The sequence below is a fragment of the Nothobranchius furzeri genome, chromosome 2, assembly GCF_043380555.1.
Source record: "Nothobranchius furzeri strain GRZ-AD chromosome 2, NfurGRZ-RIMD1, whole genome shotgun sequence".
Lineage (NCBI taxonomy): Eukaryota > Metazoa > Chordata > Actinopteri > Cyprinodontiformes > Nothobranchiidae > Nothobranchius > Nothobranchius furzeri.
In genome coordinates this window covers 99,903,538-99,917,545 of record NC_091742.1, presented here as the reverse complement: position 1 = coordinate 99,917,545, position 14,008 = coordinate 99,903,538, and the positions used below count along the sequence as shown (strand labels likewise).

The window sequence follows — 14,008 nt, the reverse complement described above, 5'->3', positions numbered from 1 at the left end:
GCAGGTCTCAGGATCACCATCGTATCTGTACATCTGGAGTCTCTGCTGGGTCCTGGATGGTTGGTCCATTCTGTCACGAGTTGGTGTAGGAGGATGTTTTAGGACCCAAGATGCAGATACCAGAGGAACGAGGCAGAGGTGGAGGATAAAGTAAAAATCCTTTATTAAGGTAGTAATCCAAAGGCAGTGAGCCAAAAATCAAAAATCTAAACGGAGTCATCAAAAACACTAGAGAACTAGAAACACTGGAAGCTAGGAACAGGAACGAGACGAGACTGACAAGAACAATGGGCCGACAACACATAGAGACACAGACAGGGTTATATACACTGGGGAGGATGAGAGGGAGATGAATTGCAGGTGTGTGGGGAGAGAGAGACCAGGTGAACTCAATTACTAATCAGGGAGGAAACTGACATGACCTAAGAATAAAACCTGAAGACAATAAGAGCAGGGAACATAACTTAATAATCGGGGGGGGGGGGGGGGGGCTCAAACACTGATGGGAAAAACACACTAGAGAGACTAATAATATGAACAGCTGCAGCTAAAGAAAATGACCTAGGAGAAAAACCTAAAGACCAGAAGGGCAGACAAACATAACTAATATTCAAGGGGGGAATCTGAAACTAAAGGAAAACACTACGGAAAGAAAAACTACAGGGGCGTGACTGCAGGGGGCCACGGGAGCACAGGAGGGGAATATCTGAGGAGGGAAACCTAGAAGGCAGAAGATCTGGGGGCAAATGGGGAACACCAGGAGACACATGAGAGCGCTAGGAGACACAAAAGGAGAACCTAGAGAGGGATGGAGAACACAAGGAGACACATGAGGGGAGATGCAGACCATGACAGTAACCAAAGGAAATGCATCTTTAAATCATTTGGTTTTGGTAGCTAACAAAGTCTTAGAAAAAATGGATCTAATGTTCAACAACCCACATTTAATTTTTCTAGTCTTCTGCTCAGTTGAATTTGTTCTAATATTTATGAGATTTCCATGGTTTGCTTTACTAAGCCTGATATTTAATCTGTGTGGTTTTGGCCGTGGGCAGGACACTGTCTCTATGGGGTAGTGGGTGGGTAACAGTACAGAAGCTGCAGAGGGGTGTGTTAAACTACGACTCTGCTTCCTGGTCTGGACCCTGGGTAGTCATGGAGGACTAATAAAACTGGCCATGTTCCTAGAAAGAAGAGCTGTACCATCCAAAGAGGGATGGATGCCGTCTCTCCGCATCAGACCAGGTTTTCCCCAAAAAGTTTTCCAATTATCAATGTAGCCCACGTTGTTTTCAGGACACCACCTAGACAGCCAGCGGTTGAAGGACAGCATGCGGCTAAACATGTCGTCACTGGTCCGATCAGGCAGGGGGCCAGAGAAAATTACGGAGTCCGACATTGTTTTGGCAAACTTACACACCGAAGCAACATTAATTTTAGTGACCTCCGATTGGCGTAATCTGGTGTCGTTACCGCCAGCGTGAATAACAATCTTACTGTATTTACGCTTATCCTTAGCCAGCAGTTTCAGATAAGATTTAATATCGCCCGCTCTGGCCCCAGGTAAACATTTAACTATGGTTGCTGGAGCCTCTAATGCCACGTTTCTGACTATGGAGCTGCCAATGATCAGAGTCGGCTTGTCAGTGGGTCAAGGCCGGATTAACCATACGGGCAACTGGGCAATTGTCCAGGGCCCACGAACTCTAAAGGGCCCAGGGGAGCAAGGGCACGAGCAAAGTACTGTATCTGTAATCTCCCGCTTTATATTAAACTAGGGTGACCATACGTCCTGTTTTCCCCAGACATGTCTACTTTTCACTCTCTATTCGGGCGTCCGGGGGGGGGGTTCTTGTATTGATGAAAATGTCCGGTTTTTCATCCAGGAGCAGAGATCGAATTATGGGGGAACTGTATATCCTACACATCCAGGGGAGCCGTTTTCTACCTATATTACATTATTTATGGACTCTTTTGAGCAGAGAGCACAGAGAGCGGCACAGCGCGCTGATCGTTGTTGCGCAGCGCTCCAGGCAGCTGCTTCCAGCGCACGGTCCATTCTCAAAGTGGCACAACCAAAAAACTATAATTAGCACACAATCGTTCATGTCCGCACATGTTCTCTATTTTCTGTCTTATTTGTGCCTGAAGCGCTCTGCTACTGCGGAGCTCATCACCTGTGCTGCGGTGATGTCACCTCACTGACGCAGCATCGAAACGCGCTCTGCGCTTTACGGTCAGGAGATCCCTTTGATCTGCTCAGAAGTAACTGCTGAGGTGAAAAAGTAAGAATCCAGGCAGCAGATTTTCTGGAGAGTTTAGAGGAGACGCAGGAAGATGAGAGACAGACAGGACAGGAAATAGTTAAAAAAAACAAGAAAACAAAGTGTTGAAAAGTAAAATGTAGGTAGATTTATCTCCACTACACGTTTTTACCAGTATAAAACAATAAGTTACACACATGTAATATTTATACATCTGATACAATTCAGATCACCCTCAAAACTCAGTCACACACCCAGGGTCGTTTCAAGACATTTTGGGGTCCAAGGCAAAATGCCCCCCCCATAACTGGGCTCCCCAGAAGCCTCTGTGTAATTCATAACCTCTCCAGGAGTATTAGTTATACAGTGTTTATAAAAGCCCCTCAGACATTACTGACATGTTCTAATATTAATAGATGAAAAACTAAATTATCAGGCACGCTGTCTCATCTGCTGCTTTTCTAAACTTGTAAAAAGTAACAAAACCATTTGAAAGCCACTATTTGTGGATTCTCTGAACGTTTCCATGGAGTGTGGGACAACTTATGTTTTCATTGACCCTATCGTCTAATCTCACAGCTGAAACAAGCATCCTTAATAATCTGTGCACAGGAAGCTTACACAGCAAAATCTGCAGTGTTAATTAGTGTCAATTTTCTGGTGAAAATGATTTAGAGTTGATGATTGTTGAATCCTGGTGTGGTTTGAACACCCACGGTGTCCAAATAGCTCTTGGGGTGGAGCTAACAGCGCGAGTTAAGCGCCAACTCTCCTGTCGAGTTCATTTCTACATCCGGTCTGAGAGGAGAGCGGGCAACTCTAGAAAGTTCCAGGCAGCGCGGGCTAGCAGATGCAGTGTCAAGTTTTCAACGTCAAACGGTAAGTACCACATATATTTATTAATAAAGAGCCATAAACAGCACATAAAATGGGACTTTAATGTAATTTCGGTTTTAGACTGTAAGATGTAAAATTTTGTATCCAGCTAAAGCTAGCTTAGATGCTCGGTAGCCTCAGAGTTGATTAGCTATAGACTAGCGCCGTTTTGAATTTTTTAGAAATTAGTTCGGCTGGCCCTAAACCCTGAGAAAATGGACTGAAGTTAATTAGTGCAGCACAAAATGTGCGGGAAATTATCGTGAGATTCCCGGAAGTCCCGTTGCACCGACTTAATTTTAGGCGCCTGTCCGGTTTGGGGAGCTAATTCGCATCATGCTAACATAAAATGGTCATACACAGACAAACAACACTTTCTCTTGATAGACGTTTGAGAACGGGTCGCTAGAATCTCAATGGAAAGAACAGCCACTCGGCAGCAGGCAGACGCGCTGCTAACGGCAAATGTTTGTGAAGCTTTAGCCCACTGCTGCAGGTTACATGACTGGTAAAAATAGCTCTCCGAATGGGAAAAAGATGGAGGACACAGCGATTGACATTGTTAAAATATAAGGGACAGAACAGTTCAGTCGGGTGTGGACGTAGTTCTGCTTTCCTCGTGTAAACTACCGAGGTAAACTACAAACTGCTTCTGAAGCAGAAACACCCGCAGCCGAATGACTCAGCGGGATTTAGAACTTTATAATTCCAGATAAGAGCGAGCTCATCTATTTTCTTTAAGCACCATGCATGTAATTGTTCTTCTTTGTGCTTAAACAGTAGAGAAAGTCACTACCAAACACACACAAGCGGATTTAACGAGTCAATCCGTGCACATTGGATAAACGGAGAATATAAAGATTTTCCATTTCTGTTCTTTCTAAGCATGAATAATGTCTTGTTTTAAGTTTTTTCTTTAAATATTGTTTAGATTTCTACTGATTTAAAACACTTGTTTGTTTGAAATATGTAAATTTTAGAATAAGCAACAAGAATAAATATAGAGACTAAAACTTGAGAATTTTTCATTTTTATGCCAGCTTTGAGTTATGTTTTGTTTAAAATAAATCTATTTTATTATATCAAACACTAACTACTTTTCTCCTTTTGACATTTTTTCCTAAGAAATCATCATGTTGCTGAAGGTGAAACACCAAAGTTCCAAGAAGTACATACGGTTACAGCCAGGGTTCACATATTTGGAGTTCATCAGTGAAGGTGGGTAGCTGTCTTGTGTACCTTCACAACAATCTGAACAAGCTAAATCTTTTGTTATTTTAAACTACTTATACTTATTGTACCTTTTTCTTAGTAATTTTATTTGGTCTTCGACAAAGGCAGAATTTGTAGATTTTCACATCACATGTAAATGTTTACTTGCAGTGTTAAGTTAGCAAATGTAAATAACTGAAATTTGTTTTGTATGCACATAAGTTAGTGACTGAAGTGTCACATCACTAAACTTCATTTTTAAGTGAAAGCAATGTGGAATTTTAGAGTAGCTTTAGAAATACAGTTCTTCTTTCTTTCAGACTAAATTTTGCTTCAGACATATTTACCTCATATGTTATCATCTTCTTTTAGTCAAAAACAAGTTTGGGCTTCCTGATGTCACAGAACTGCACATTTTTGATGAGACTGATACAGCAGTGGAGGAAGACATCTTTCTTGAACTGATAGAGGCCAATCCTGACATATGCCTGACTGTAAGTGACAGCTCAGCAGGTGATGGTAAGTTTCATTTCATTGTTAAATCTTATTTTAATGAATGCTCATGGATCTTCAGGTGCAGATTTTTATAATACCTTTTGGCTGTAACAAGCTGGCTATTCGAACGATCAGCAACAGTATCCAAAAGGCAAACATTTAAAATTGTGGTTGTTTGCAGTTGCATAAAATCCAGCCAAATTGAATTTTGTTAAGAAATCTATTTTATTGAAAAGATAATGCAAATTGGTCTACATAATTAAACAGATAAGGACTTTACACATAATATGCGGATAACACATGGTGCAAACATACAAGAATAAAAGCTATGTTACACATGCACTCAACAGCCCATACACCCTAATCACACTTTACTCTGTCTACCTTCATGAAAAATTATAGCTTAATCTCTTTAATTGAATATGAAATGTTAGTATAAAATAAACAAATGGAATGAAACCAACATATTTCATACTTAGCTGATTTTATTAAACACATATACTTATGGCAGAATTACCTCAGAACTGCACTCCTCCACCAGGTTGGCAAGTTATTTTTTTCTTCATGTTTGAAATTATAATTTTTTTTCTTATAGCTCATTCAACCTCATCCTCCCTCACGGATACCGTGTCACTATCGTCTAGTGACAGTGATCTTCACAGAGATTTGGGGATCCCTGTTACTGGAAGTAGATTGAGCTCTGGGGTCAAGAACAAGTCTACCACAGAAGTTTCAGAGTCTGAGGCTGCAAAAGAGGTACTTCAGATTCATTTTAAAAAAATTCTACTGTAATTGGCATAATTCAGATTGCTATAGTATAAATATGGTTTCATAAAAAATTGTAAATTGTATGATAAAATAATCTGAATGAATAGCTGCTGCAGGTATTTATTTTTTATTTTTACTGGCTGGCAGGGAAGTAGCTCTGTCTGTTTTAGTATGAACTAGGAAAGGGCAAAATGACCTAAAACTGATATTGCGCTAAATTTTGAAGCACATGTTGTAATGATATATATCTCGATTTATTCTTCTCTTCTGTTTATAAATGTAAAAATCACTGTTTTTGAACAATCTGACATGCCCAGTTAAATTGCATAACAAATAATTCTAAAGTATACAATAAATTTCAATATATATTATTTATTATAAATTGCATTTAATTTTCTAAACTTAACTAAATACAACATCTCAGTTTTAATGTTAAGGTTATTTTTCCTAACAATGCAACAAAATTATAACATGAATAAAGATGAAGATATTTTAAAAACAAGCTAAATGTGACAGACTAGATTCTAAATTGTCTGAACTAAAGTGAAAAATGCAAATAACGATAATGATTCAATAATGTATCATATTGTTCTGAGGATGTTTTTCTGCTCAGCATCAGACTACAAAACAAGGTCTGTGTAACCAATGTAACCTCATGCTCTTTACAATCACATCTTCACGCTCTCTGCTCTCTGTGTTTCGTCCAGAGCTGACGCAGATTGACAACATTCATGTAAAAGCGGGACAAGTTTACGCTCAGCCTTGTTACTTAAAGAGCTGAACTGTCGCACTCCTCAATGACGTCATCAGCAAGCGCCAGTTAGCCGATAGTAAATCTTTATCGTAGGCCAAAATCATACCGGTTACATCTTGTACAGTTTATACCATGCACTATTAGTAAGAACTGAAAAATGATGGTTTATACTTTTTGTTTTATTTCGCAAGACATAACCTGTCTCTGTTAATTGACAACTTGTTGTAGATGGTAGAGAATGCATTGCATGTAAAACCTGGAGGTGAGGATGTCTTGGAAGAGTACAAGTCCGAGAAATCCCTGCAGCATCGCACGCGCAGGCAACTTGTTAACATACTGGCTAGTCATATGACTGAGATGCACGGGTAAGAAACTGGACTGATTCAGATTAAAAGGATCAATCTAGCAAAAGGAATGTTTGGTTTTCAAGATGTACTGAATTACGGTTTTATAAAACCTTGTTATAACTTACTAATTTTTGTTTGTATTCGTTTTCTTTGTTGTAAGGAGGATTCCTTCACGTAAGCAGAAAGAGAAGTATGCCCTGGGATCCATTACGCTTTTTCCTTCACTGAAGGATCCTTTTTCTCCAAAAGGCTACGTAAGTAAAAAATAAAAAAAATATATATATATATACCGTATTTTCTGGAGTACAAGTCGCTCCGGAGTATAAGTCTCACCAGCCATAAAATGTATAATGAAGAAAGAAAAAACATAAAAGTCGCACTGGAATAAGTTGCATTTTGGGGTGAAATTTTATTTTTCTTACAAAATCTGAGACCAAGCATTTCACATTGCAAGACAAGTACTGGTAACAACAGAATAAAAAACAAGCTGTTGCATCAGCGGTACTCAGCAGCGTGCCACGATCTCCAGCAGAGTTTGGCAGTGTTTGAAACCCTCCTAGCGGGACAGGGGAGTTCATTCCTGGGTCGGAGCCGACCTGCAGCAGCGCGGTATAGCCTACATAATTTGGTATATAAGTCACTTTGGCTGGTCCTGTGACTTATATACCAGACTATGGGAAAAAAAAAGTGCAACTTATAGTCCGGAAAATACGGTATACCTGAAGAAAAATCTACTCAGACTAACTGTTCAATGTTTGTAGGGATGCACATTTTGAAAATTTCTTTAACCGGCTAATGATGCCCCTTAACGATTAATAGCCGGTTAACCGGAACCAACCAACAACGCTCATTACATTTATGAACAAAAAGAAAAGAGTGAGATGACAGCTGGAATGTCCTTCAGACTCGGAACTAGTTGTGCAGTGAACCGTCTGGCATCAAATACACATCGCTGCTGGCAATTGCATGCTCATAAGCGCATTCTGGAGACCACGGTTTAAAAAAAATACTTCCTTTCCTTACATTAAACTAAATAATTACACTGACATGTTCTGCCAGGCTCAGCACTTTGTTGGGAGGCCTATTGTGTTCCAGGAATGAAATAACAAAGAATAAACTGCTTCCACAGTGCTAATTGCTCAGTGTTTGACAAGCTAATTTCTTCTGTGGTTGCCCGGGAAACATTATAATAGTGTTACTATTGCGCCCTCTAGTGGCACATAATATATTATACGGAAACGCAGCAGCAGGATATGAAACTGTTGACCGGGAAAAACTATTTTACCCGGTTACAACATTAACGGCAATTAAGCGGTTAACTAAGTGCATTCCTAAGTTTTTGACATAATATAATTCACCAGTTAGAAAAAAGGTCTAAAAAATTGTGTGTGTGTGTGTGTTGTACCCCATATTTGAAAATTAAATTTGTGTAAAATTTAAGTTGCTCTTCTGAGATATGTGAGTGAACATTATTTTCTAATATTTTTTTTTTATTTCATTGACAGGAGCACTTCTATGATGGGGAAAAAGGCACAGGATATTTAGCGTGGCGCCTCAAAACCATGTCCAGGAGTAGATATAAGAGGCCAGAGAAGGTAGCCACCTCACCTCATGTGCAAGGACCAAACCGTAAAAGAACAGCAACCACAGTGCCTCAACAGCTTGATGGAGATGCCTGCAGGGAGGCAGTTTCATTTCTTCTTCACTGTAACGATGAGACAGTTGTCTTTCAAAAGATGAAGATGACCTTTCAACATCGACAGGACCTTGTGCATGATCCACAGACAAGTGCAGATGTCTTCAAAACATTCCCACGTTTTTTAGACGTTAAAGGACTAGTAAGTGGTATTTTTAATACGACTGCAATTGACTGCAGTCTTAGCTGGTCAGATTTTGACAATGGTGCTTATTTAATTAAAGCATTTTCATGCGTTAATGATTAATAGGTAAACCAAGACTTCCAACTGTTGCTTGGAGCTGAAACCTCTTCTAAAATGCTTGAGAAATGGGACACGACATTTAAACCCAAGGTTATTGATGAGGCCCGAAATCTGACTCAATCAGCGGAGGTTCGCCAACTTCTGAAAGCTGCTGAGAACCTTTCAACAGATGATGACTCCAGTAAGGCTACTCACACTCTTGCATTGTAGTCCAGCAAGCTCAAGCTTTTTTATTTGTGAATTTTAATATGCCTTCTTTTTCCCTGCCAAAAGACTGGGACAGTGATATGGCTTCTCTGCTGCTCCTTCTTCATTTGTTGCCACCCACTGCTGGTCGAAAGAGGACAAAAATTAGCCCCTGTGATGCGGTGGACAAAATGGTGCACTTTCACAAGGTGAATACGCCTCTTCTATTACAGTCTAATAAACTAGGGTAACCCATTAGCAACAGACTATTATTTCCTATCCGTGTATCATTCGTTCTTTTCATTTTCTATTTAAACAAAGTTTAAAAAAGGCAAATTTTGTTTATTTGGTTATCCATCCATACATTTTCAGCTGCTTGTCCGGGGTTGGGTCACGGGAACAGTAGCTTCTCTGGCTCCTCTCAACGCAGAGGAGCTGCGAGTCGACTCCGAGCCCCTCCCGGATGACTGAGGTTCCCACCCTATCTCGAAGGGAGAACCCAGACTCCCTGTGGAGAAAACTAATTTTGGCCGTTTGTATCCGCAATCTTTCTTTTGGTCACTACCCAAGCGGCTGAAATGAATGCAGGGAACGCCTTGGGATTTCTCAAGAGGAGCCCAAGTGGCTGTGAAGAGGGAAGTCTGGTCCTCTCAGCTTAGGCTGCTGCCCCCGCGACCCGACCCTGGATAAGTGATTAAAAATGGATAGATGGAATAGAACGAATGATGCATGGATTATTTCCTATATGCAAGTTGTCATTACAAAAGTACTTTTTATAGTTTTCTTATTGCCATATGTACACACCATATGCAGTTTGCTGTATAGCATGCAGGAAGCACTTAAAAAATTGAAGTTGCTCATTTCTCAACTGCTTTTTTACTGGTGCAGCAGTAGCTCAGGTGGTAAAGCTGCTTGCCTCATAAATGGAGGATCATGGGCTCGATTCCAGCCCCCGCCAGGTGTATTCTGCTGTTGTGTCCTTGGCCAAGACACTTCACCCAACTTGCCTGTGTTGGTGGTGGTCAGAGGGGCTGACGGCGCCAAATGGCAGCCTCGCCTCTGTTAGACCTCCCCAGGGCGGCTGTGACTACAAAGTAGCTTACCATCACTGGCAGTGTGTGAATGTGAGAGTGCATAAAAGCATCTTTGAGTGTCCTAAACAAGCGCTATATAAGTTTGATGATTATTAAGTGTTCTTTCCAGTTTCATAGGTTTATTCCCTTCACATAAAAGCAAAACATTTAATTAGTTTCTCACCATCTATTTGTGGAAAATTTTATACATTTGTTGGTTGCTGGATGACCATACTGGAGTGTTTCAGCAATAAATACGATTATAAAAATGTCTATTTCATTTGTATGTGTTTTTGTTTCTCAGTCAAACTGCAGCATTGATGAACACCTGCAGAGACGAGAGGGGAAGCAGCCATACATTCTTGCAGTTGGTCGCACACCAAACAAAACTGGTGCATTCTACATTGTTGTGGACAAGCACCTCATCCCCTGCCAAGCCACCAGCTCATTGGGTGCTTTTGATGAACTGTTCAAATGTCACTACGTTTTCAACCTGTCCTATGATGAGTCCCTGGTCCAGCTCTTCACCTTTGTGCAAACAACGATCTACAACATCGATGCTACAACAACAAGTGGATCTCCAAGAGTTTGTGAGCTTCGAGCAAAATTCTTTAACTAGGTTTAAAAAATGTTCAGGTGTTTCATCTGTCAAGCTGTTCATGCTGCTTGCCAGTTACTAATAACTCATTTAAGACTTGACCATAGTTTCTATCCAAGCACCAGGTTTAAGTTGGTTTGTGCACAAGATCGTTGTAGGCGACAGTTTTCTACATATTCAGGTTTCAAAAAACATTTAGCTGTTCATGAAAAGGATCTTTCGCAAAGTCTTGATGAAGAAAATCCTGTTAACTGTTCAGATGGTGACACTAAAGAAAGCGAAACAAATACCACGCAGAGCCCAGAAAATAATGGCTTTGAGGAGAAAGGAACTGATCTTATTGCAAATGTGAAACATATTTGTGCTTCAATAATTGGTAAACTGCAAGGAAGTGGTATGACAAATAGTGCTGTTTCATCAGTTGTTAGTGATTTGGAAGATCTTGCTACTGGTCTACACGCTCAGGTAAAAAATGACATTTTGGCTCATTTCTCCAAGGATGACCCTGTGAGGTCTACATTAAATGAAAGCTTGGACAATTATGAAAACCCCTTTGTTAGCTTTAATTCCGAAACTAAAAGAATGGCATATTTCAGAGAGAAATGGGGCATTGTGGAGCCTGTTGAAATAATGTTGGGAGTTCGATTCGATACAAGGAGAAATAAATCAACAGGCACCTATGATCAAGTTCCAGTAAAAGAAACATTTGTTTACATTCCAATTTTAGAAACCATTAAATTTATGTGTCGTAATGCAGAAATTTGTAAATTGCTTAGTGAAGCACATATATCAAAAACAAACACATTTGAAGACTTCTGTGATGGAAGTTATTGTAAGACACATCCCTTGTTCTCCAAAGGTCAGAGTTCCTTGCAAATTCAGTTGTACTATGACGACTTTGAAACTGCAAACCCATTGGGTTCAAAACGCACTGTCCATAAAGTCGGTGCTCTTTATTTTGTCCTTAGAAACTTGCCACCTAAGTTCAACTCTGCTCTTATGAACATTCATCTGGTAGCACTGTTTCACACTGAAGATGTGAAAAAATATGGATTTGATCCAATTCTACAACCTCTAATAAGTGACATCAAAACACTGGAGCATTCTGGCATCGCTTTACCATTCTCAACTGAAAAAGTTCATGGCACTATATGTCAGATAACTGGAGATAACTTGGCAATGCACTCAATTTTGGGTTTTATTGAGTCTTTCAGTGCACGACATTTCTGCCGTTTGTGCTTGATTGAGAAAGATGATGCCCAGACTGTTTTTGACGAAGATGACCCTAAGATAATCCTGCGTGGAAAGGATTTGTTTGAAATGCATTGCAATGAGTTGCAGTCAGACCCACAGAAGTTGTCAGTGTTTGGCTTAAAGCGCAATTCAACGTTAAATGGCCTACAGTTCTTTCATGTTTGCCACAATTTCTCTTTGGACATAATGCACGACATTCTTGAAGGGGTGGCACAGTATGAGATAAAGTTACTGTTGGAGCATCTTTGTGAAAATGTTTTGTCAAAAAGCGATCTCCTTTCAAGAGTTTATGCTTTTGATTACGGGTATTTGGAGCGCAAAAATCGCCCTACAAGGATAAACCTGGAAAGCAGTGGCAACAGCATAGGGCTCAATTCCACTCAGACTCTTTGCCTTATAAGAAACCTTCCTCTCATTTTAGGTGATCTTTTGCCTGAGGGAAACCCAAACTGGACTTTGCTGTTGCTTTTGTTACAGATCATTAACATAATATTTTCTCCGTCTCTTACATTTGGCATGACAGTACACCTAAAGCATTTGATAATAGAACACCATGTCTTGTTCAAACAGTTGTATCCAAATAAGAATCTCATCCCAAAACATCACTTTATGATCCATTATCCTGCTTGCATAAGAAAAATTGGGCCTCTAATACATATGTGGAGCATGAGGTTTGAAGCTAAACATAAGGTTTTCAAAAACACTGTTAAGAACTTTAAAAATGTCACAAAGTCCCTTGCAAAAAAACACCAGATCTCCATAGGATACCACTGGGAGACGTCACCTTTAAATCGCATCGAACATGGACCCTTGAAATCATTTAATGTGGACACTGAGGACAATACAGAGATCTTTGCAAAAGCGCTGCATGCAGCACCAAAAGACTTATTTTCTTCTACCTGGATCAAAATAAGTGGAACAGAGTACAGACAAGGACTAATCATTTGCTGTGATGTTAAAAATGAAATGCCTGTATTTAGTCAGATAAGAAAGATCATTTTAGCTGACAGTACCACGTACTTCCTTGTGGACAAGCTTGTGGTCGATAACTTCAGTGAGCATTTTCATGCCTACAAAGTGTTTAAGATTGAAGAAAAGGATGTTGTGAAAGCAGACAATCTCATCAGTTACAAACCGTTTGACTTGCAATGTGCACATAGTGGTGTTGGTCAGTATGTTGTGCCTCTATTTTATTTTTAGTTGTATTAAAGCAGCTGATTGGTGGCCAGTTTGTTTTGGTGCTTGGAAGACCTTTGGAATTAAAGGATTTTTATTTAATTTGTTTATGTATCGTTGTATTTCTTGAGCCTCAAAGGCAATTACGTTCAGGCTTAATAGAGATGAATGGCATTTATCTTTCACATTATTCTGTTGCCTCATGTGAAATGTGAAATTTTGTAAATTTTGATTATGGGAGTGTTTTCACTATTGCAAACACTTAACTACAACCAAACTGGTGTTTGCTGTGAATTTCACAATATCATAACAAATTGATAATTAGAACATGTTAAAAACACTTGTTAAAAATTTAATCAAATATTAGTGCTGATTAGTGTTAAATACACTTAAAAGTGACACTCCAAAGTGTCATAAAACAACACTCCAAAGTGTCATAAAACAACACTCCAAAGTGTCATAAAACAACACTCCAAAGTGTCATAAAACAACACTCCAAAGTGTCATAAAACAACACTCCAAAGTGTCATAAAACAACACTCCAAAGTGTCATAAAACAACACTCCAAAGTGTCATAAAACAACACTCCAAAGTGTCATAAAACAACACTCCAAAGTGTCATAAAACAACACTCCAAAGTGTCATAAAACAACACTCCAAAGTGTCATAAAACAACACCATTGATGGTGTTATTTTATAACACTATTGAAAGTGTAATTTTAACACTGGACTGGTGAGGATTATATAAACACTGCAATAGTGTTAAAAATAACACTATCCGAGTTAAATTTACACTGACGATTTTGCTGTGTACCGATGCTGTAGTAAAACAAAAGGTATAATAATTTATTATTAATAAAACCTTGTTGCAGCACTAAAGCAGAAAAATGAGATTTTGCAATAAACATGCTAAATATTTACATATGAATTGTTTTAGAGCCCTTTTATTGACAGAATCTGATATTAATGTAGTTCTTACAAAAAATGGGTCCCAGCGTGGTTTGTGTGGCGTTGCCATAGTGACGTCATAGGCACAGATCCCCTGTCCTCTTGTTTGGAAATGGA

The 14,008-nt window shown here is 39.4% G+C and overlaps 1 protein-coding gene across 1 annotated transcript; it reads left to right on the top strand.

The window, feature by feature from the left end:
* Positions 1-2,782: 2,782 nt before the first annotated feature.
* LOC129166603 (uncharacterized) lies at positions 2,783-13,443 on the top strand. Its single transcript, XM_054749612.2, has 10 exons — positions 2,783-3,143; positions 4,266-4,358; positions 4,725-4,871; positions 5,443-5,603; positions 6,598-6,734; positions 6,877-6,970; positions 8,222-8,554; positions 8,663-8,837; positions 8,930-9,051; positions 10,220-13,443. Exons 1-10 carry the CDS (start codon positions 2,945-2,947, stop codon positions 10,532-10,534), a joined length of 1,776 nt encoding a protein of 591 aa, XP_054605587.2. The 5' UTR covers positions 2,783-2,944; the 3' UTR covers positions 10,535-13,443.
* Positions 13,444-14,008: the final 565 nt, after the last annotated feature.

Coding starts and splice junctions, on each gene's coding strand:
- LOC129166603 (XM_054749612.2), top strand. CDS start 2,945: ATGATTGTTGAATCCTGGTGTGGTTTGAACACCCACGGTGTCCAAATA. Junction 5,604..6,597: donor AGTCTGAGGCTGCAAAAGAG/GTACTTCAGATT, acceptor AACTTGTTGTAG/ATGGTAGAGAATGCATTGCA. Junction 8,555..8,662: donor TTTTAGACGTTAAAGGACTA/GTAAGTGGTATT, acceptor AATGATTAATAG/GTAAACCAAGACTTCCAACT.